This window comes from Anopheles bellator, chromosome 1 (genome assembly GCF_943735745.2).
Source record: "Anopheles bellator chromosome 1, idAnoBellAS_SP24_06.2, whole genome shotgun sequence".
NCBI classification, from domain to species: domain Eukaryota; kingdom Metazoa; phylum Arthropoda; class Insecta; order Diptera; family Culicidae; genus Anopheles; species Anopheles bellator.
Window position 1 is genome coordinate 20,609,819 of NC_071285.1, and position 22,128 is coordinate 20,631,946.

Sequence of the window (22,128 nt, forward strand, 5' to 3'; positions counted from 1 at the left end):
CTTTGTTGCGGTTCGACGGCGACGACGAAGGCGGCGTCGGTCCAGTCCGAAATTGCAACTAATTGCGAAACGAAGCGGAAGCAAAGAACAAATTTGAATAATGAAGAAAGCTGGTGCCAAAACCAACCGGGCGGTCGGACGGTCGGTTGGGCGCTGGGGCAGGGAGAAATAATTTGCTGTGGCCAGCGCCAGACTGTTTGTCCCTCGTTTTTCGGAACCCGGATGCTGGGGCGAGAAAAGTTCGATATTTTTTGCCTATTCCGTTCCATTGCGGATAAGCATCGAGCACAAGGCACAAGTTGGTGCGACGAAATCCTGCAGCTCCTCCGGAGGTCCTTAGCGGAGGTTTGGGAGAAGGGGGCGCCCGTCAGGGCTTCAATTACGGTTCGATCTCTTTCGCTCGCGCTGGGAGTCTGCGTTCGAGAGCCTTCCGCCACCAGGTGGCGCCACGCACGGTTCCGCGTCGTCGAAAAAGTTCTTCTATCGTCACCTGGCCCGAACCGGGACCGGAAGAACGTGGTACCAGGGTTCCAGGTGACTCGGGAGAGACGCTTCTCCGACCCACCGGATCCAATCACCGGGAGAACGAAGGACATTATGCAGCTGGCGGTGAAACTTATTTTTCCCTTTTCCCTTTGGCCGAAGAACGAAAACCACGGCCAAGGCGCCAGAAACGGCACTGCCAGTTCCGCTAAGCAGCGGAACAATCCAGCGATCCAGCGGACGGAAGTGCCATCGCACCGATTGCTGGTGCGGCTCACCCAACAGATTGTTGGCTTCGTTGGCCAACGGAACCGGGTTTCGAGCGTAAATATGACAGCCAAGGTGGTCCCCGGCTACCGTTCTGTCGAGTTTTGTGTCTCAAGAACCTCATTATAATTTCGCAGGCATCATTGTCAAACTTACAGTTTGGCGGTAACGGCGCTTTTCCCCGGTTTCCGTTCCGTGTTTCGTGTCAAACTTTTATGGCGGATCACTTCGAGTACGTGAAAATCGGGTTGGGCTTTTGATGATTCCGATTCCGTTCGTCGCAAATGCATCGTTACCGTTGACGAGTGTGACGAGCATTCGATAATTTGGTGCATTATTATCATAATACCCCTTTTGTTGTACGCCTTTGAGTCATTATCGCAGTTTGTTTCGCTTTTTCGGAGAGTTTCTTTAAGATCTATTTTGCTCATTGCTGCAATTGGTTTATTTTATTCTATTTTACTTGCTTAGTTCGATATTGTCTATACTCTTTGATCATTGTGTTGCATTGGAATTGAATGCAGTTTCAATCTGATTTACTTTTAATTTTTGTAATATTTATTTTATTGTTTGTTTTCACCATTTGCCAATGTTTGGGGTTTTTGGATATTTACAAAGGGGTCGTTGTGCCATAATGAACAATAACAATGTATAAAAAGTTGGTAGAGTAACCTATTCGGTCTCCTTTTAAAAAGTTTCTATTGTTTACGACCTTAAATGAAGTCAGCTCCAATTCTTGTCCATTTTCATCCCCAAACTTTCCACCCCCGTCCCGTTCTCCGGCTCAAAGTACTACGTAAATCCGTGAATTCCACCCGTGGTTCGGTGCAAAGCCTCCGCTGGGAGCCTCCGCTTCGAGACGAACGTTTTGGGATTAAAGTTCGAAAGTTATAAGCAACGCTTCTTCGGCACACTTTGCCAGGACGATGCTCCGCTGTGTGTGCATGCGAGAAGGAGAGACATCTCAATCGGCAGGCGGGTCGTGCGACGCAAACAGTGAGAAACTTTGAATAAACAATTTGCATACATTTGGTGTGTCACCTTCGTTGGTCGCGTTGGCGCACAAGCTAAACTAAAAATCTGTGACCATGAATCTGGGAAAACTGAGGAATCTGGGAGGCTGAGAGAGAAGGTGGCACAAAACGGTATTTCCCGCGGCGCACCGCCCGCCTCAGTGGGTCAGAAAGTGGAAGACGGACTGGACCACCGAGAGAAGCAAACGATGGCTTCACTGGTGGGCGCGATGTTTGGCTGACCTTCAATGATGGTTCAATTTGGGGCGAATAAAACACGAATACTGATAAAAATGGTTGGTATTGTTGTTTGCTGTAAGAGTCACCGCTTCGAAAGTGTTACCGAACCTTTTTGGCACGCCTTACACCAACGTAAATCGAACGCGATCGAAAGTTATTATGTAAATTCGGAATGGTTCCAATGTAAAGCAGGTTTGCATAACTTTAGGCGCCAACCTAAAGCATCAACGTACGCAGCCATTACGAGAGTCGTTGTCAGGTCGTTTAAAATAATTTTTCTCTTTTACTTTTCTCATTTAATACTTGAGGTTGCTAAAAATACATGCCTTTGATATTTAACGGTTGTCCAATTTCTCTTCTTCTTGGTTAGTTAATTAATTTTCGCATGTCGCCATGTTCCTACGTAATGTCTTTCGTGTTTGTGCTAAAGTCTCATAGTGTTGTGACTGAAACGAGCAATGATGATGTCGATGCACCTCAGAGAATTTAGGCTTCCGGTCATCTTTGACTCTCCGGATCGGTAAAGCGTCTTTAAACTCGATACACTCGAGAATTAAATAAAGTGCGTGAATTCCCATTCCCGACGCCGACGTTGGCGTCGATTCCCTCCCGCATCACGAAAACCCATCCCGGGCCGGAAACAGTATCTTCATCCCGACGTCAGCATCCATCAGTAGGAAGTGGTGTTTCGTCTGCCGGCGTCGATGCCTTGCATTGACGAACCCTGCGACCCGCCGACTCCGAAGTGGCTTCGTAAGCTGGATGGTACCCTGGCGCGCCGGGAGTTCATCTTCAATCCATCTCAAAATTGCCCCTACCCCGGACCCCAAGCCTCCCCGTCTTCTCACCCTGTAGAGCTCTGCGTAAAAATACTACGAAGTCAGCACGCAGTCATCGGAGCGGGTCGGAGACGATGGAGACGCATGGTGTTTGACACCGGGAAGTGTCAGTTGATGCGCTGCAGTTGTGGCAAAATGTTGCTTATTTCGCCCTCGCCTCGCGCCATCCGCACGCTGGAAAAACACGCTCCATTGTTATTCTTTGTGATTTCAATTTGAATAATATTATATTTCTGTGGACGTCGTTTTGTCGCCAAATGTCACCGTGGGGAGGCCCCCTGGGGAGAGGGAAAATTTCACCGCTATTTTGCTATTTGTCCTATTTCTATCCCCCAAAGTCTGTATCCCCCGCGTTGTGACTGTATTGGCCCCGTTTTGGCCCGCCAGTCACTGCCGCCAGCAAATCCCATTGCCGTTACCTTTCCAGCCGGCTCCCAATGCTTCCCAAAGGAGTCGTTCGGTTTTTCCGGAGGAAAACGGGAAAAATGCGTCGACTCACCAGCCAGCCAGCCAGCCAAGCGTCACCGCCACCGCAAAGCAAGTTAGCAGCCTTTGCCTTTCGGCCGCGCGTTTTTCTTGGCTTGTCAGGAAAATTGGTGCCGACACCGCCGCCGTCAGCCGGGTCGTCGAGCGAATCGAAAGCCAAGGGAAACTGAAGCGATGATGATGATGACGATGGTTCCGTCGTGTCGGTGGTGGCGCGCGGGATTGATAACAGCCTCCCCAGCCGACGTGGCCGGTCGGGCGAAGAGGCAGAGCACAATGAGAAATTTATGCTGATTTTATGTAATTGTTAATTTGGATAAACATATTGAAAAATCGCCCAGAAATCGAAACAATCGCCCGTTTCGCAGCACGCTCGTAGGCTTTGGGATGCTTTTGGGAGAGGGTGGACGAATGTGCCGAGCGCACACGCCGACGTTACGACCATTGTGGTACTTGCGTGCCATTGCGTATTTACCGCGTGGCAGGATGTTTTATTCTTCGATCCGTTTGCTTCCTCTTCGCGGTAATTAGAATGAACCGAGGGGTGACTTCACGTTATTGGACGCGCTGAATCTAATTTCCCAGTGGGCCCAGAAAAGTTAGACCAACTGCGGAGAACGAAATTATCTGTAAACAGTGCAAAACACCGCTCGATATGTAAATAGTTTCATTTGGAACTTTGTTAGAAAAGTTTAAAGAAATCACTAGTGGGGAGCTCATTAGAAAGTGGAAACCATTTTAAATAAATAGAAAACTAGAAAAATAAAGATTACTTTTGATCATTTTTGTGTGGTGAGTTTTAAATCCCTCATCATCTGGCCTTACAAATGATTCGATATGATTTCTTATAACTTTTTACAACAAGAATCCTCATTTTTTTCTAAAATACCCGAAGACTGTAAACGAACTTGATATTCACCACAACAAAAAAACAAAACTCTTAAACTCTTAAACAAAAACTGTACCGTGAAAAAACTTTGAAGTTACATTTCAATCTGTCAACTCACTCTTTGTTTACAAGCCATTTATTTGGTTTATTTGTATTTTTTTAACAATGGAAAAATCACAATGGTCGTACAAGTTTTGAAAACGATCCACCCGAAAGACGTTCAAAAGCAGACACCACATCAAAAATCGTAGAAAAAATACAAGACATCGTATTGGAAAATCATCGGATGACCAAAAGAAATTTAGCACAAGGCCCAGGCATCTCACTGAGCACTATAAGCAATATGTAGACGGAATTATTGGGTTTCAGAAAGTGCAAAATGGGTGCGGGTTCTTGGCAACATTTAGAACGTTTTCGAAAAGATAAAGTGTATTTTGTTCGTCGACTCTTCACTATGGACGAGACTTGTGTCTATCATCTTGATCCTGCATCCGAAAAAGATGCTCGAGAGGGTTGTGAACCTGGTTCTTCGGTTCCGAAACGAGTTCGTGTCCAGAAATCGGCCAAAAAGGTGTTAGGTGTCGGTGTAAAACAACAAATTATGAAGCCTTTTGGACCTGATAAAGGGAAAACATCGAGAAAAGAAACCCATCCCATATCTATGAAAAAACATGCGTGGAGAGCGTTTTTCATAAAAGGACTAATTTGGAAGGAATATTTGGACTAATTTGAGCCTGTTTTCAAACTAAGTTTCGATTTGGATTTGCCATTTCGTTGACATTGTTGGTCGATTGCTAAAAGTAACGTAGGCAAAACATGAGACACGTTGAAGTTTGATTCAAGGGTCACCCTTTTTTCGGTGGCACCGAAACTCACTTGAATCTCCGTGACCATTATTCGCCCATAGTTTTTTCCTCCCACTCCCACTTCAATTACGGCCATCAGAATGGACAACCGACCGGCGCTTCTGACAGTTCTATTCGTCCCCCCCTCCGCGTCGCCGGCCGTCCATTTCAAGCCAATCGCTCACAGCAGCATTCCTATCGACGAGTGAAACGCTTCAATCGCACCCCGTTCGGGGGCTGAATGCATTTTCTTTTTCTTTTTTGCCCTGTCTGTTCGGCACCATCTGGCACGCAGCCAGGAGCGGAGCCAGTGGCGATTTCTGCCGTCTGCCGGTCTGCAGACGTGCTCCTGAGACGGCCCCACGCGACACACACGGTGTGTGCCGGTGACTAACAAAGGCGCCGACTAACGGCTCGCGCGTTCGATATTCGCGGCGTCCTGGCGAACAACGAACGGTTTGCAAACACATGTCGGGTGCGCACCGAACCGCGCGACACAACCGAACGGTGACATTTCCGGTACATGCGCACCCGGAATCCGCCGGGCACCGAGCGGCTGAGTTTCGTGCGAATGTCGACTCTCTTCTGGCGAATGTCGACCCGCGCTCGCGGTGGGGAAAATCGGACGCTCTCAAAGGACGCTCTCACCGGTTTCGCTCGCACGGTTCCGGAGGTCCGGCCCTGCACACACTGCAGATGGTAAACATCGCCCGGAGAGCCCGGCAGGAGCGTGCCGTGTCCTACAGCAACACCAACACCAGTGTCCGTTACATAATTTCGGCACCAGGAAATGCCGGCAGCTCCAGCAGCCCCAGTAATGCAGCCGAAGCCCCAATGACAACAATGAAGCGCCGCTCGAGCGCTAGTAAATCCCGGGCCAAGCCCCGAGAGCCACGCTCTCACTACTGGTGGTGAACTTTCGGTGGCTCCGAGTGGTGAGTTTGCGGCGCGACAGAAACTCACCACCGAACCGATCTGCACGCGTGCGAAATTCAAAACATTGCAACGTCAGTATTCGCGTGCGTGTCCGAGAGAGAAAGGAAGAGAGAGAGAGAAAGAGAGAGAGCATCTCTAGCATTTTGCCAGCGCGCGAGGACCGGTGCGAGGCTGCGTTCGTATTATCTCGTGTGCTGCGCTACTCTCGACCTTTGGTTTGGCTCGGGGCATCTTCCAGCGGCCAGTGACGAGATAGTTTGAATTCAGATTCGGTGCGATTCAGACGTGCGATCCGTGTGTGCGTTGCGTACGTGTGGCGACAGGCAGGTGTTTATTAAAGTGTCAGGATCAGCCTTTCATCACGCAGGTACCCACGCAGGGCAGTGTGATTCGAACTGGGGCTTTTGAAGGTTAGCTTGTGAAGGCAAGCCCAAAACCGAGCCCACGAGCACCGAAACGCACTGGACGAAACACGTGTCACGCGTCACAAACACTGGTGGCCTAATAAAAGCATGAAATTCCGCAAGAGAAATCTAATCTAGCCCCCGGGGAAGGGGCTTAGCGTGGCTCGGGCCACAAAATTGTAACAAACTCCACACAAAACTCTTGGTTACGAAATTGATTTTCCCCGTGGCACACCTTTTGCGTGAAAATTGTCAACCTTGGCGGAACAACAAAGTTGGTCTCCAGTGGCCGGAAATTCCCCAAAAACCGGGTAAACTCACGGTGGAACTCCCCGAACGGGGTTCGCAGCAAAAGAGTGCGTAATTGCGATATCGGAGCGGACCTGCGGGCTTAGTGTGAAAGTTTTGGCTGGGATTTCTGCTTGATCCGACTGACCGGTGTCCTTCGAAAGGAGGACGTGTCGCAAGACGTTGTTCCTTCTTCGAGAGTGCGACCGACCGATCAGTTGGTTTGTCTAAGGGAGCTCAACTTTGTTACTGTTGCCTAGCAACACATCCCAGCAGCCTTGCCTTACCTTCGGTAATCTCCCTTCAGGACGCCCCGTTTTCCCAGTAGTTTTTCAGTGCTGAAAGGTGACCATCGTCACCTGGTGCCGAGGCGGGGTGGCCACTCAACGGAGGACAAACAACGCCAAATCGGTTAAATCGTTTTATGTTGTTGCGCTGTTTGCGGATTTGCTTTGATGCTGCGGCACCACCGTGAACGTGGCGAAATTAGATTACCGACAGATTCGCCCCACGGCGCTCCCGAGTAAGTGCTCCCCACTGTGAACGAATGTGAACCGTCCTGCCAGGGGCTAGGATCGTAGAGTGTGGACGATACACGCGAGCTGCGTCTTGTAATTGCGAGAGGCAGCAAAAAAAAGAACGCACACCACGAGATGAGCGAAAGGTACTACATGTGGCATCTGGTGCCCTCGGTCGGTCCCGGCCTGCTCCGGAACGACCGGCTGGAATGATGTACTGCTTGCTACCTTGAGAAGTGAGAAGTGAGAAAACGGCCCGGCCTGAGGGGGCCACAGTGTGTGTCGGGGCCGCTTTCGGGGGCCGTCATCGTCTCGTCAGGACATTCAGCAGCAGATGATGGCGTTCGTCGGGTGGGGTTGATTCAATTTCGGCCACCACGACCATTTTCGCCACGTTTCGCGAAGTGAAAGTGAATTTGTGTGTTTTCTTTCTTTTTGCATTTTCCAGCCCGAGCTCGGCGTGAAGTGATTTGAAAGTGAGTGAGTGAAGAAAAAAAAACACAACCAAACAAATAAAAGAAGCACAAAAAACCTACCAACCAAGGGGCCGGAAATTCGTGGCCTACCAGAGCGTGAGCGCGTGTCGAGTCCGTCGGGTGAGAACGGCCGAGGAAACTTGACAAGAAAGTGACGAGACGAGGCAAAGCGAAAAGGAAAACAAAATTAAGGATCACAAGGATTCGCTCGTGCGTTATGGGTGATAGCGAGGCACTGTGAGGCGTGAGTGTAAAGGTTTTCCTATTGGACCGGTGTCGGCACCGGGATGTGTGGTGGAACGATGGTGGTGTGATGTTGTTGACTCCAGCCAGCGTCACAGGATCCACCGGGGGCCAGCAGTTGGCGGTTTAAATCGGTTGGCTCGGCTGCCCGTTGCGGGCTGAAAAAGAACAACCCGGAGGAGTGCCCCCGGGCCCCCGGGGCGGCCTGACGGATTACTGGGGCAAACGGGAAGAAGGTGGAAAAAACACCCACACACGGTGGATCCAAACGAGTGTCGCGTTAGTGGAATGTAAAGTGATAACAGATACACACAGATACACCCGTAAGTGCTACGAAAAGTGATATGTAAGCAGGTGGAAGAGTTAGCAAGAAGAAGGATCTTGGTGTGGCCGACGACCTAGTACGAGATCCGGATGTGTGTGATGGTGTGAAGATCTTGTTTTCCCCGGACGCGAAGGCTCCCTGCTCGCAGTCACCGCGGAGCTGTTTAAGATTCAGGTTAGCGAAGTTTTCATTTGCTATTTACCTTTCTTCCCCTAAACCCGTTCGAGGTGCCAATGTTGGGGTCCTGGATTGGTCGGTGTTTGGATTTTCTTTTCCCCGCCTCAGCAGGAAATGGTGCTCGCCAGTAGGTTACGTATCGGACGTAGGACCGTTGGCACTGTTTGCCAAAGCCAAAGACAACCTTGACATCGATCCGCACGTGTATGTGTGTGCCAAATAGCATCGTCGGCACATCGGGCAGACACGTGTCACGGGCGGAGAGCTTAAACGGTTTCGGTACTTTCCGAATCCTCCGATGCTGCCCACCGGAAAAGGATATTGAGGGGTTTTGGAGTTGGGCAGCCCATCGAACGTGCCTTTTGAAGGTGCGCCCGCCCTCCCAGGGCTACGGGCTCCGCTAGTAATGGTTTGTTTTCGATCGATTTCCTATTTTAAATTTTATTTGTTATTTCCAACTGTTAGGCGACCCACGACGGTGCCACGGGTACACCAAATCGATTAATCATTCCGCGGGTTTTTCGCGGGCGTGGACCCGTTGAGGGGCCGTTTCGGAATTTCGCAATTGCGTAGGGTTCATTTGTAGATGGCCCCGTGAACGTGACATTTTCGGAACGGTTTTCGGTGTGTTTGTCGGGGTGGCCGTAGGCGGGTTTCCAGTAAGTGTGCAGCGAGTCTCTCCATTCTAGGGACCGTTTCACTTTGATTTAAACCCTTACTTTCAGGTTGGGCTCAAGTTGGGATAGTTAACCTAAGCTGCTTTGCGAAACGTTTTCTTAGAATTTGTTTATTTGTTGGAATTACAATAACAATGGGCAAAATTGTCTATTTTAAAGCCTAGGTGCTAGGATGACGAACCTAACGAAACGAAGATAAAAATTAAGCAAGTAGCCATTAAGAATGGAGCGACTAGTTAAGTCAGCATATGGATTGTTCAAAATCACACTTATATCACGAATCACTTTCAACCAATGTGATATGGAAACAAAACTCTGAACCGAATTCTCGGAAAAACAATTACGCTTACCAACATTACAACAAATTTGAGTTACAACAGTTCTACAGAGCACCAACCGCCAAGAAGAGCTTTAGATCGTCAGCATACATTAAATAGCACTCGGAAGGAAGTTGATACGTGAGTTCACTGATGAATAACAAAAACCAAAGCAGGCTCAAATCACTTCCCTTTGGAATGCCAAGAACCATTCATATCTCTGGCTGGACGCAAGCCTGGATGTCACAATGATGTGAGAAACTCTGTCTACTACACCCACAAATACTGGAAAGGCCGCAATAGTTCTCGACACGATTTGTAGCCTTTCTTATTGATAGGAAGCATCCATGATTCCTTCCTTAAAGAAGGGAATACTTTCATAAAGTAGTCGCACATGATTATTCTTCGTATACGGCAATGACAAACATCGAGCCATCTTGGCCTGCAACAAAGGCAATATTAATCTCTGTTGCTAAACGGAACGTTGTGTATTTACATGCGCGTTCGTTAGCCAATGGTATTCTCGGCAATTGAACCCATGGTCAGCTGCGTGACAACGACGAGCGTATACGTCTACTCTATCAACGGCAGAATAATAGAGACAGCCCGCAAGTTGGCAAAAAAGGAAATAGAAGTACTCTTGCTAAGCACATAAAATGTGGGAAGTATTCCAACACAACCTGATTGCGTTTCGCGAATGGTGCAAGTTAAATTATTTGCTGTTTAAATTATCCCCCGTTTGGCTCCCACCAAACGCCAAAAACACAAAGAAAGCCTACCGTCGAATTCCTCGCAATCTGGTCAGGTCTCCGCCCTCGGCCGGGAGTTCGATAGGGGCCAGGCATTAGGAAACATAATGTCGCAGTCGCCGAACTTTTCTCATCATCACGACGGTTGCCAAACTTATGGTACACGGTGCGCAATTTGCGCCGAGAGGCCCTGCTCGAGAGCTCGACACAGAAAATTACGTGTTACCTGTCTCATTACTACTGCCACGCGCTGGGCTGGGATGCTGCTCCTGTCGCCAGAGCCGGGCTCGCCATCGCCGAAAATGCTAAATCGTAGCAAGCAATCTCGAAAGTCCGGCCACGGAACGTGACGTAGTAAAACTTGCGCCCGAGTTTCAACCTCGCAAATGGCAAACGCTGACAGTTGATTCGACTCGATAAAGTTTGGTGCCGACGGTGGACCGCTTTTTCCCGGTGGCGGTAGGTTAACGGTAGTCCGTGGAACTGCGGAAATTGGCCAGCAGCCTCCCGAGGACATTCACCCAAATGCACCGCGAAAGTCGGTCGCGATTGAATGACGCAAAATGGTGCAGAAGTTTGCGATCGATTCGAAGTTTTATCACCAATTGGCTTCGTTTCAAGGAAAACAGTGTCCGCCCGGTTCGTGTCCTTCATTCGGTGGGGTCCGACGACGGCTTTCGTGATCTGCTCTCTGCAGTCATTCGACCGTCAACAAGACGCCAACGGTATGGTATACATTCCATTCCGCACTGCACTGCGTTCTGTCTCTGTCTTGCTTTCTTTCTCTGTGTGGTTGGCCACATTCCCGGGATGGCACATAGCCGGAAGTGTTGGAATTTTTTGCATTGCCTTTTCCTTTCTGCATAGGTTCCTAAGCCGGAAAACACGGCACGGCACGGAGTACAATAAAAATTTCATTCTTCACATTTTTGCGACACCCCCGCAACAAGATGTCTTCCGTGTTTCCGGGTGGGCTATCGAAGGAAAGGTACGGCGTGCGGCACAAAAAGGCGCATCCTCCTTCTGCTGCTGTCGGGTGCCTCTTGCTGTCTTGGCAATACAGTTCCAAGACGCTGTTTTGCATGAATTGGCCATGTGCGCGTGGGAAAACGGGTGCAAAAATCAAATTCCCAGCATGTTTGTGGCCGATTGACTGCCCGGTTGGGCTTTAGAGAGACTACTCTCAACAGAGATTTGGTATGCAAGGTTTAGAAATGGCATGCAAAAACTGAAACCTTTTTTATCGTTAATAATAATTTAAAATTTAAGTTTGTTGGTTCAGCTGTTCAGTTTTTATCATTAAAAGAATTGGGTCTGATCCGATGGAAACATTAAACATTTTCAAACATCTTAGAAATATTTTTATCAATTGAAAATGCTAATGAATGAACAAGTTTGTTAGAAATTTGTTGACAGTGTTTACAAATGAAAATGGTTTATTTTTGTCCGTAGAACTTCCCTTTATCCCAAAGCTCTTTATCCTAAAACACTTTTAATAATCGTGTTTTTGGAAGCTCGCAGTGCGGTATAAAAAAATTAAAATGTTTTGATTGAACAAGCAAAGAGCAGAGCAGGACACCAAAAAAGTTCAAGGACGCTGAACTACCAAAACTTTTGGACAAAAATGACCCGCAAACGCAACAACAACTCGCGGATCAGCTAAATGTGGCCCAATACACCATATGTTTGCAGGGCGTGGGAAATATTCAAAAGATTGGAAAATGAACTGAACGAAAGACAGTAAGAAAAACGAAAAACCAAATGTGAAATTCTGCTCGCCAACTATACGACCAAATAATTTCTCCATTGCGTATGCAACTTGGCTCACTTGAATGTAATACTAAGACATGACAATCATGTCTACATGATACATGTCAGACGTTGTATCATAATTGTTGCTGATGATTGCTGGTAATCTGGTATAGCTGTAAATGTTTTGCGTAAATATTTCGTTTACTCACATTTTGGCTCCGTTATTTAACAATACTTGGCGGTTCCAATATCCCTAGTGTTGATGTAATTGGCACCCTTCGGGCTCTGCTTGACTTGCAATTATTCTTTTCAAGTGTCCTCGCCGTGGTGGGTTTTTCCTCGCTTGTGAGGCTCTTTGTTTGCAATTTTGATAATGCATCATAGTGAATCCTTTATGGTCGCTCACTCATCTGACTTGTGCCATGTAACGTAATTTTCTTACTTTAGCTGCCATTAGCGTGACTGTCCTGCTGGATCGCTCGTTGAGCTCATGAATTCCAATTCTAAGAGATTTGGACAACAGAACAGAAACACTATTGAACACCAGGCAAACAATAATAGCATTTCCATAAACTAGATATGAAAAATATAGAATTAAGCAATAACTTGTGAACTTCCGTGAGTTGTGCCGTTGTTCATCTCAAAGAACGATAAACTTGCATCGTTTTGTCGCAAAGAGAATAAAACAAATTATCCACCTTCCAACCACCACATGTTGATTAATCACGCTCCGGCAAAACAGCAACAACCCGTTCGCCTTCGTAATTACTGTTCGGTCTACCACGGAGCAGAGACCTTGTCATTGCGTAGAGGAAGGCTTCTTTGAGTCGCCGGAGCGCTTGGAGCGTTCGGAAAAGCGGCTGTCCGTGGAGGATGCAAATTTGCCCCACGGAGAAAAACACAAACCACCGTCACTGTCGGGCAGGCAGAAGTGAAAAACGAACCGAATACCTGTCACTAAGTTATTCGCTTCGTGTGCCGCCGTCACCGCCGCTGCAGCCGACGTTTTGCAATTCCCATTTCCACGCGCCGGTAATAGAAAGGTAGAAACAGGAAATGGAACGAAATCGGAGCAAAAAATGAAAGGCAAAACAACAAAAAGTAGATGAAAATGCAACCACAACGTACGGAGGGAACAGGCGGGAAAAGTATTAAAGGAAAAACGTCGGGTAAAAACCACCCGAGTCCGGAAACGAACTTCTATTGACCGTTTTCTACCGGACGCGGGACGCGGGATGTCATTGGATGGTAGCCGTGTGGTGCGATTTTACCGTCCTTTTGCCACCACCAGGCCAAGGATGGCAACATCCTGAACATCGTGCTGAGGAAAGAAGGGCGGGAATGGAATTGAATTTCAAGGTTCTGAGGCGGAAGTGCGCCTCACTCAGTGCGCCTCTACCTCGATGGTGCTTGGCAGAAAGGACATACATTGTAGCTAAAGCAGTAGCACCGGGCGGCCCTCGCGTGGGATGAAGAAAATTTGAGAAACTGACACAAAACCTACGACAAAGCATTTTATGTTGTCGGTTCGCTGAAAGCGGTCAAACCCAGTTGGTTGGTTTTTCGAGATTTCTTTCTTTCACCGAAGTGCCAATGCAGGTCACACCGGTCTCAGAAGGTCCGGAAGACCCTGACGTAGATTTAAAATTAATTCGTTACGCGGCGATTCGAAGGGGTGATGCTCGCTCTATGGATCACTCACGGGGGTTGAATGAGCAGAGTGACTTACATCGGACGTTTTAAATTAATTCCTTTAATGGAGAAATCATAGCTCCTTCTTATCTGATGGTTTCCGGGTAACAGTTCCTATTCCAAGTCGACAACTTCATCCGATGGGTAACAATCTCGCTGACGTGGCCATCCCCACAGGAGAACTCGCTTCACGGAGCGACATAATTTATGAACATATTGGAACAGCTTCACAGGTCAAAGCTAAACTTGTGCTCATAATTGAGCCTGCTCTTCTCTATCTCTCTCCCTCCCTCCCTTGCTCTCTGGTCGGTGATATATTCACGTAATTTGATTAAATTATTCATGAGTGACTAGGCACCTCCATCGGTGCACGAGATACGATCTTGTCACAGATGTTGGCCACAAATTTTGGCAAACCCCCGCAAGGGTGACGTGTTTAATTTTTTCACATCACACACACGTGTAGATAGGAATTTTTCGCTCAGATATGTGTATTACGAAGACCTCATTGGTGCGTGAACTTTTTGGCTTTCATGTTTATTATGGTAATCACCACATAATGTTATCGAATCGAATCTTACTTTTATTGCGCAACTATTCGTTCGGAGATAGGTAAATTGGTGTCTAAAAATTTATTATTCCACCCCACCCCAGTGTTGACAGTGTTTATCGCGTCACAGGGGAAAATGTTGGTCGATAATTTCCAAATTGGCACCACGACCGGGAAGTGTCATCGGGCAGCAATGTTAATCAATTGCGCGCATGTTTTTCGCCACCGGAAACGTGACCAATTGTAGAGGATCGTCGCCGTGGCTCGTGAGGTAATTGATAAAATGCGTTTCCGGTAGAGTTTCAGTAGCCGGACCGGACAAAGAAGAAAAGAAAACACGAGCGAACCAGGAGCATGTTTTCTATGCGACCCGTTTCGATCGAGCAGTGTGCCATCAAATGGCAGTAAAAATAATAACACAAACAGGGCACGATCATCGGTACCGCCGGGTCGCCGGGTTCCAGCATTTGTAATCGATTCGATCGAGGGGTGATGGAAGGCGCGGCTGCCTCCGGGCAAAAGGAGGTCGTTTCCCGGCTCCTTACGACCTCATAAATATAAATGAACAATTTAGAGCCACCTTTCGCTCCCAGGACGGGCGAAGTGATCCGGCGTTTCGCAATCAACCGCATCTGTCCCCTCGGCTGGAGTGCGGAGGGACATGATCGATCCGGCAGGGTTCCGAGTTGCTGGCTTTAAATTACCATCATCAGCTATTTAATGCTTTACACTCGCACTCGCTCCCCGCTGTCCCACTGCAAATACTGTCGCGCGTTACGACCGAAAAACACACATAGACAGACGCGCGCGGCATATGGTTCGGAAAAGTCATTCACTTCGTCGTCCTCGTCCTCGTCGACTGCAGGCGGCCAGGATGCAGGAAAAAAGCGGACCACGGGAAACGGCGGACATGCTAGGATCTGCCACATGCTATGCTGGCAAGGACATGGCCGCCGCTGCCGCCACTGTTACTTGGGTCGGGGCGGCCCGAAAACTGGCGAGGGAATCGTTTAAGGACTTTTTAAAATATGTAGACCAGTAGACCGTATGGAGCGGGGTCGTCCGTTTGCTGTAGACACTCTGTCGAATTAGGACGCTCCCGAGCCCGAGAGTGTATGTGTGTGTTTGCAATGCCTTTCTTCCGTTCACTTCACCCGCCAGCCGCGGCCCGGGGAGCAAATGGCAAAGTAGTAGCCTTCCGGCAGCAGTCACATGGCTCGTCTCCAACCAAACACGGGACCGAGAAAGACAGCCTCCAACATTAGGGAACGAAATATGCTGTGGCGTATCTGGCAGGGCTAGCAGAGAAGAAAAAAAAACTATGCAGACACAAACCCTCGAAAGTTCTTCGATCCTTTCGATCCGGCAGCCCCGGACATGACATTAACGCGGTTCGCCTTCTCCCGGTTGTTTGTTTTTCGTTAATGCAGATGGAACACCGATTTCGGTTCAATGAAGGGTCGAAGGTACGGCAGTTCGGCGTTTTGCAGACACTTTGCTCAGCTGCTAACCGGTACCGTGCCCGTTTGCCAAGTTCCAGGTGGATAATGGATGTCCCGATATGGATGCACTTACGGAGCGGGTTTCTACGGGCCGGTCGGTTTGGGTTACTTGGGATCGAATTCGGTTTGGTACCATCGTCATCGAAACCGTTATTGATTCCGTCCCAAGGAGTGTGCTCCTAATGTGTGTTCGAACCGAAGCGTGTCATTTACCGATACCAATACCAAAACAGGAAAAACGCGATAAGGAAATGGTCTATTTAATTATATTTACCAACAAATTCTAATTAAAAAAACTCATTTTTCCCGTTCATCCTTTTTTGCTGACGTCGAACTTGGCCTTGCTTAAAGTCACGCTGATAAACTGCTAATTGCACGGGTTGCACGTGATTCGAACTATTAGCGACAGGATTTTCGGTGCGTGCCAAGATGCCATCACGATCGCGCCAGCCTTTTGGGTCTTTATGTATAAACGGGAACGATTCCGTTTGCATCAGTGTCAACTTTTCTGTTTTCCGGCCTCCCGTTAATGACTTCCGTCGAAATGGATCATTCCGCTTGACTACGGCCGACCAAATGTCGGTCCGATGATAGTCTAGGAAGTTAGTCTGTGCGAAGTTTGTGTTGTTTGGGTTAAGTGATTAAACAGGAGCTCATCAAAAGTCGTTAAAACATCTATTCGATCATTCTTGTATTTAAAAATAAATATCTTTCCGTCGGATGGTATTGAATAAATTAAAAAACTTAAGATGAAGCTATTTATATGATCAAGCTTACAATCGCGTAAGTCGATAATAATTCACATAGGTAAGTCGATAAATTCTCGTTGAAAACAATGAATTTATCATTTCTCTCGTGTTAAGTAGAAATGAACCAATTAAAAAAACGAATACGGCAAACATTCACAAGCTGTTTAAGAATTTGCATTTAAGCAGAATATAGCTCTTTTCAAAAATAACTGCATAATCAAACATCATTGTTGAGCCATTAAACTAGAATAATGTACTAAAATCCCCTTCGGCATCATAGAATTCTACATCCTTGGAATGGTTAGTTTACAATTTACGTAGTGCTCTGTACAGGTTGGTGGAATAGATTATGCGTTACTGGCAGAGGGTCATTTTGGGAACTCCTAATCGATTAGTCTTATTTTTCAGTTGTTATTTAGAATTGATTTCCAACCTGAATATATATTTTCATGGCTCGTCCGTAGATCATCCGTCTCGCTGCACCGATTGATCGGTGTCTATGCTAAAAGTGGCAGTTCTAACATTAAGATGGTGCTTGATACGCCTTGTCTTCCAAATAGACTAGAAGAAGCAGTTCTTTAAAGAAATCTGAGTCGCTTGGTAAATTACGCAAGGCTTAACATCTCGTAATCTTTAAGAATGATTATTTAACATTTTGGTTCTTTGGCCCTCTGCCGTTGTGAGTGATTTTTCTTCGTATCCTTCTACTAGCACGACCGAGTGATCTTGGCCTGCAACAGAGATACAATTAACATATGTTGCTTACTGTAACGTTATGTTTTTTATCAACGAAAGAACTTCAACGTTTGCGAATAATTGAGCCGTCGTCATATTCATGCATGTATCATGATTTTGGAACATGATTTCCATTTCCAATTGATTCACTACTAAAAACAATGACTCTTTCGTTGTATAACAAGTCTATTGCGAAGTCGGAAGTGACCAAATGTTTTGCATATACTGGTACACAGGAGAAAAAGCGCCAAACATTCTTCTATATTCCGTCCATTTGCATAGTATAGTCTTTTGGGTACGAAGTTCTTGACTGCGTGCTGGCTACTCCGCCCGTCGATTATAATACTTTGTCTTTGATATGCAGACATTAGCATTTCTCCGCTGCCACCGATGCTACTGCTGAGCCGCAGCGTAGCCTCCGTAATGAAGAACGGCCCGGGCCTTCGACAGCTCGGGGAGATACCGTTCTTTTTTCGCAGAATTTTTTGCGACAGTCTCTACGCCAAGAGTTGCTGCACTCAGGTTTAATTGAATACAAATGAAAATCTCGACATCTCGGGTCCGTGTTCGTGTGTCAACCCGTTTCCGGTTGGGGCACCGGCAGTTCCGTGGGGGGCAAGCCCGGCTCTAGTAAAACACCGCACAGGACCGAAATGAGCAATCCTCTTTGGAATTTTTCATTTCCGGAGTTCATTTTTCGGACTACCGTTCGGCTTCCCGTGCCCCAGTTGAGGTACCCGGACTCGCCCGGATTCGTTCCCGGGTTGGACTAGGGAGGACTTTTTTGTTTTGATTCGTTTCCGGGTTTGGTCTGCGAAAAGAGTTGCTGAAAAATTGCAAACCGAGCTGGAAGACAAACTATTTCAATTTTCTCCGACCGGTAGGTAGGTAACTGTTGCGGGTATCCTGGGGTCGGACAAACCCGGCCAATCGGAGTCGGGAGCCGTTCGACAATATCCAATATCAATAAAACTGTGTTCTTGGAAAGCACACAAAAGCGTGCGCGAATCGGACGCAGTATCCGCAGGGCCACGGAGAAGCCAGCACGGAACTACCGAGAGCCTGGAGCTTCGTCTTTTCTGGCGGCTTACGAACTTCTGCAGCACCAGGCGCCATCTGCCGGCCGGATACTCCTGGTCTTACAATAAACAAAGCCACAGTCAAATAGACAAAAATAAACAGCATCGATGCATAGGTGCACTCACTGAGGCAGGCAGAACCGATCTGGTGTGCTCCAAATGTGTGTGCCTTTCGATGTGTGTTGTGAAATATTCTTGGGCAAAGGACGAAACAGTATCGTCCCGGTGCAGTCCTTCTAAATTACGAATCAAGGCCGGTTGCTGGAACAATTTCTGAACTCCCGAGGCGTTGTGCAGGGAACCAGTGAGCCGTAATTCATTTTCTGACAACCGAACGGCCACGGTGCTCAATATTGCAATCGACCGGAGGCGCACAGGTACAGCTGCGGTGCCTCTATTTATTTGTGAAACGTCTTAGAAGATTTATTTAACTCTCGTCGGGTTCTTTGACATTGATGGAAGCTACTGATGTTTTCAAACAAATTAGAACTGAAAGATATTATAGTTTAGCCAGATGCCTACTGTGTCTCCGAAGCCTAAATATGTCAATGAAACATTGTATTTAAGTGTCTCAATTTTATTTGTTATATTCTGCACTATGTTTTAGTCATTTCACTTTGTTCAAAATTGATATATTGTTTGTAAAAACCTGATATTATCAAAACTGTCAACACTGATTGGTATTCTGTTCCTTTTTCTTTTAAGCTTTTAGGCATAATAGTCAACCTTTTGATCAAGTAAAATCCTTCCTATTAATTTCCTCAAGCTGTATTCAAAAAGTTTCCGCTAAGAAACTCCACACGTAATTTATGCAATAATTTGCGCTAGGTTTAGGCTGTTGGAAAACGGTTCGATTCAATCTTCGACCATCTTCAATCACGACTACGTTCGTGACGCTGTTCAGCAAGCAAAAGTTGGAAAACTCTCATCGGGAAAACCTGTATGACACCATAGGCCTTGGGGGTATCGAATTCTTTCCATACTTACCTGGTAGTGCGGCAGATTCCGCAACTAGAATGATTTATTTTCGCGTGATGTACTTTTTAGTTTGTAGTCAGGACCGGAGGCGGAGTAGAAAGACAACTAACGCCGCGCTGGAACGTCTGGTCAGAAAATATTTCACACAGCAAGTAGTGGCCGGGAAGCATCTCTTACACATGGCCAGTTTCTTTTCCAATCGGCAAGGTTTCCAGTAGAAAATTGACGCGATGCCTGTTTAAAAGGGTTAATGTTCTAATGAATGCATTGCAAGTTAGTAGCCATTTAATGAGCAACAGATTCGATGGTGTGGCAAGCATTACAACCGATTTGGAAGAGGTGAAATAAAAAATATGGAACAAAAATATATTTAAAAAATATCTTTTCGTTAATTTTTACGAAAAGATTGTCATTGATTGATTAATTTGAAAAATGTTTTACTTGACATCTATTAAATATAGTTTAATTACTTTTAAAATATGATTATTCATCTAAGTGAATCGACTTATATTGTGATGTTTTTCACATAGGGCCTCAAAAAAAGGTGACAGTCGCACTTCTACATACGAAAATGTGTTTCGCACATAAGGGTTAAAATTCACCAATATTAGATGGAGTTGAAAGTATTAATCTTCAATGTGTCAAATGATCACCTGATCCGATAGCAAACAAGCACTAAAGCGTAAATGCATTCATAAGCTAACAGAACAGAATAAGGTTAGGCAGAACAACTGTAACGTTACTTTACATAAAACACACAGAGCAAACTTTAGCCACAGGTTATAGATTCCGACTTTGTTTATCAATATCTCTCGTGATTAACGTGTACTGTGAAAAGTCATTGGCTGTATGACTCATCGTGGCTCATCAGATGATCCGTCCAAGTCACTTTGATTAATCGATTTCTATGCGAAAAACGGCAGTTAGGGCCCTAACAGAGCTTCTACTAGAAATATAGTCGCGCTAAGGCAACCCTGTCTTTTTAAACAGATAAATGTTAATGATGATGGGCATCACCAAATGAATAACAACACAAATAAGAACAAAATAGTGTTTTTTGAACAGTAGAATACATGAATCCATATACAAATGTAGTGTTATTTGTAGCTCGTTTATGACTAGGTTCACTCGTCTCGTCTCACCAGGTTCAGGTCAACTCGTCTCGAATTTACTCCAGCTTTCGTGTCCCAATACCAAACATAAAATTAGTAGCGCTCCTTACTAAACATTTGCCTCGGACGCCGTGTGCTTCATTTCGATTTGCGAAGATGCCCGAAAATCAATTTTTTCTGAAGGGTGCTGCTCATGGTGGGACATTGTGAAATACTGAAACAACCAAATTTACAGTATCTTAAAATGCTTTGATTTTTTACAAGCATTCCAGCCAAAACGTACCCATTATTTCTAAAGATGTAGTTTAGCTGAGTGTTGATTTCGATTATACTGCCATCCCTGTTCTTGTCCAGCTGATCAAACAAGTGTTGTATGAACACCGAACCTTGTTTCGGATCTCGATAAGCGACATTTCCTGAAAGTGTACAAATGTAATGTTACATTTTTATCAAACCAAAATATTGAATTTTGTAGTATTCTACATACCTTTATAAGTGCTTTGGAATGTCACAATATCACATTTGTTGCTTGTAGTTCGCTTTGCATCCGCTTGCATTATGGAATCACCGCGGCAGGCTTGTAAAATGAATATTTTCGGTTTGCCTGCCAACTTGGGGTTCGATGTGCACTTCTCGACAATATCATCTTCGAACGAATACATGTCACCATCATAAGCCATAATAGTATCATCATCCATACCGTGGCTCATTATAATAACAATCACGCAGCAGTACGGCGCAACATTCATTTTAGAAACTAGAAAGAAAATGGTGAGGTCAGACAAACAGGACAGGTTGAACTATGTTATGACATGATTCGCAACCGAACAAAGCCAACGGAACGCACCTTCGTCCATTGTTCGGCGGACTTGATTCAGTCGATAATCGTTGCACATTCGAACGATGCAGCGGTAGTCCTTGAAGAAGTCGTTGATCTTCCGCATATCTTTGTCGCTGCCGAGTCTGTTGTGCGAGGCGTCTTTAAATTTATTGTGATGAAACACCAACACATACGCCTTTGCAGTCATATCATACACATCATCAAGTTTTCCATTTTGCACCGCTCTGCAATTACATTGCTCAAAAATGACCAAAGCAATAAAGAGAAAACTAAAAGACATTACCTGTTGCTGGCGCTGTTCGGCAGACCATTTGAAGAAGATGCTGACAGTCTGGGCATAATTGACGCACGAGGGCTCGGGGATGTTGTGCGATCGCTCGTTATTCTCAGTGCAGGCGTCGGCGAAGAACCGAAAGTGCTGTAGCTTCTTGTCTGTTCCTGTAGCACATAGGTGGTTTCCTCTCTATAGCCGGTGGTGGTTGTGATTCTCGTTTTGATCACACTAGAATCGGCCACCGATTTAGTAGAAGTCGAGTTTCGCGATGAATTTGTCGTTTTCTTCTTCGAAAGCAAGTTCCCCATTTTATTTCACGTCGGTACAACTTTTGCTGACTGCTAGGTTAGGGTAGTTGCAACACACTGCCCATTGTATTATCTATCAGAGTGGATAGATAAGAATTGATAAGCGCTCTGTTCATATGCAATGACGCACAGCGTCAAGTCAATGTCAAAATCAAACCCCTCTAGATAACGAACGCATAAAGACAGAGAAAGATAGCATTTTTGTGTGTTACCGGTTATTTCAAAACGACCGTTGCAAAGAAAGTGCGCCTAAACATTTTTAAAATCGCCATCAGTCGCTGGGAAAATTGGTCCCAATTTCCCTGGTTTGTTTGTGTTCTCCAATCTTTTACGCTCAGCAGGTCTTACTTCGCATCGGTCCACCCTCTGTTGCTTTCATGAACC

General features: G+C 46.3%; 1 protein-coding gene across 1 annotated transcript; it reads right to left on the bottom strand.

Moving 5' to 3' along the window:
- Positions 1-20,327: 20,327 nt before the first annotated feature.
- On the bottom strand, positions 20,328-21,641 carry LOC131216723 (caspase-14-like). Its single transcript, XM_058211281.1, has 5 exons — positions 21,446-21,641; positions 21,169-21,386; positions 20,809-21,078; positions 20,605-20,737; positions 20,328-20,535 (listed from the first exon to the last, which is right to left on the bottom strand). Exons 1-5 carry the CDS (start codon positions 21,499-21,501, stop codon positions 20,460-20,462), a joined length of 753 nt encoding a protein of 250 aa, XP_058067264.1. The 5' UTR covers positions 21,502-21,641; the 3' UTR covers positions 20,328-20,459.
- Positions 21,642-22,128: the final 487 nt, after the last annotated feature.

Bases quoted from the DNA above. Each gene is read 5' to 3' on its own strand.
- LOC131216723 (XM_058211281.1), bottom strand. From the start codon at position 21,501: ATGCCCAGACTGTCAGCATCTTCTTCAAATGGTCTGCCGAACAGCGCC. The intron at 21,387-21,445 runs GTAATGTCTTTT...ATGTAATTGCAG, and splicing joins CCGAACAGCGCCAGCAACAG to AGCGGTGCAAAATGGAAAAC. The intron at 21,079-21,168 runs GTGCGTTCCGTT...TTTTCTTTCTAG, and splicing joins CCGCCGAACAATGGACGAAG to TTTCTAAAATGAATGTTGCG.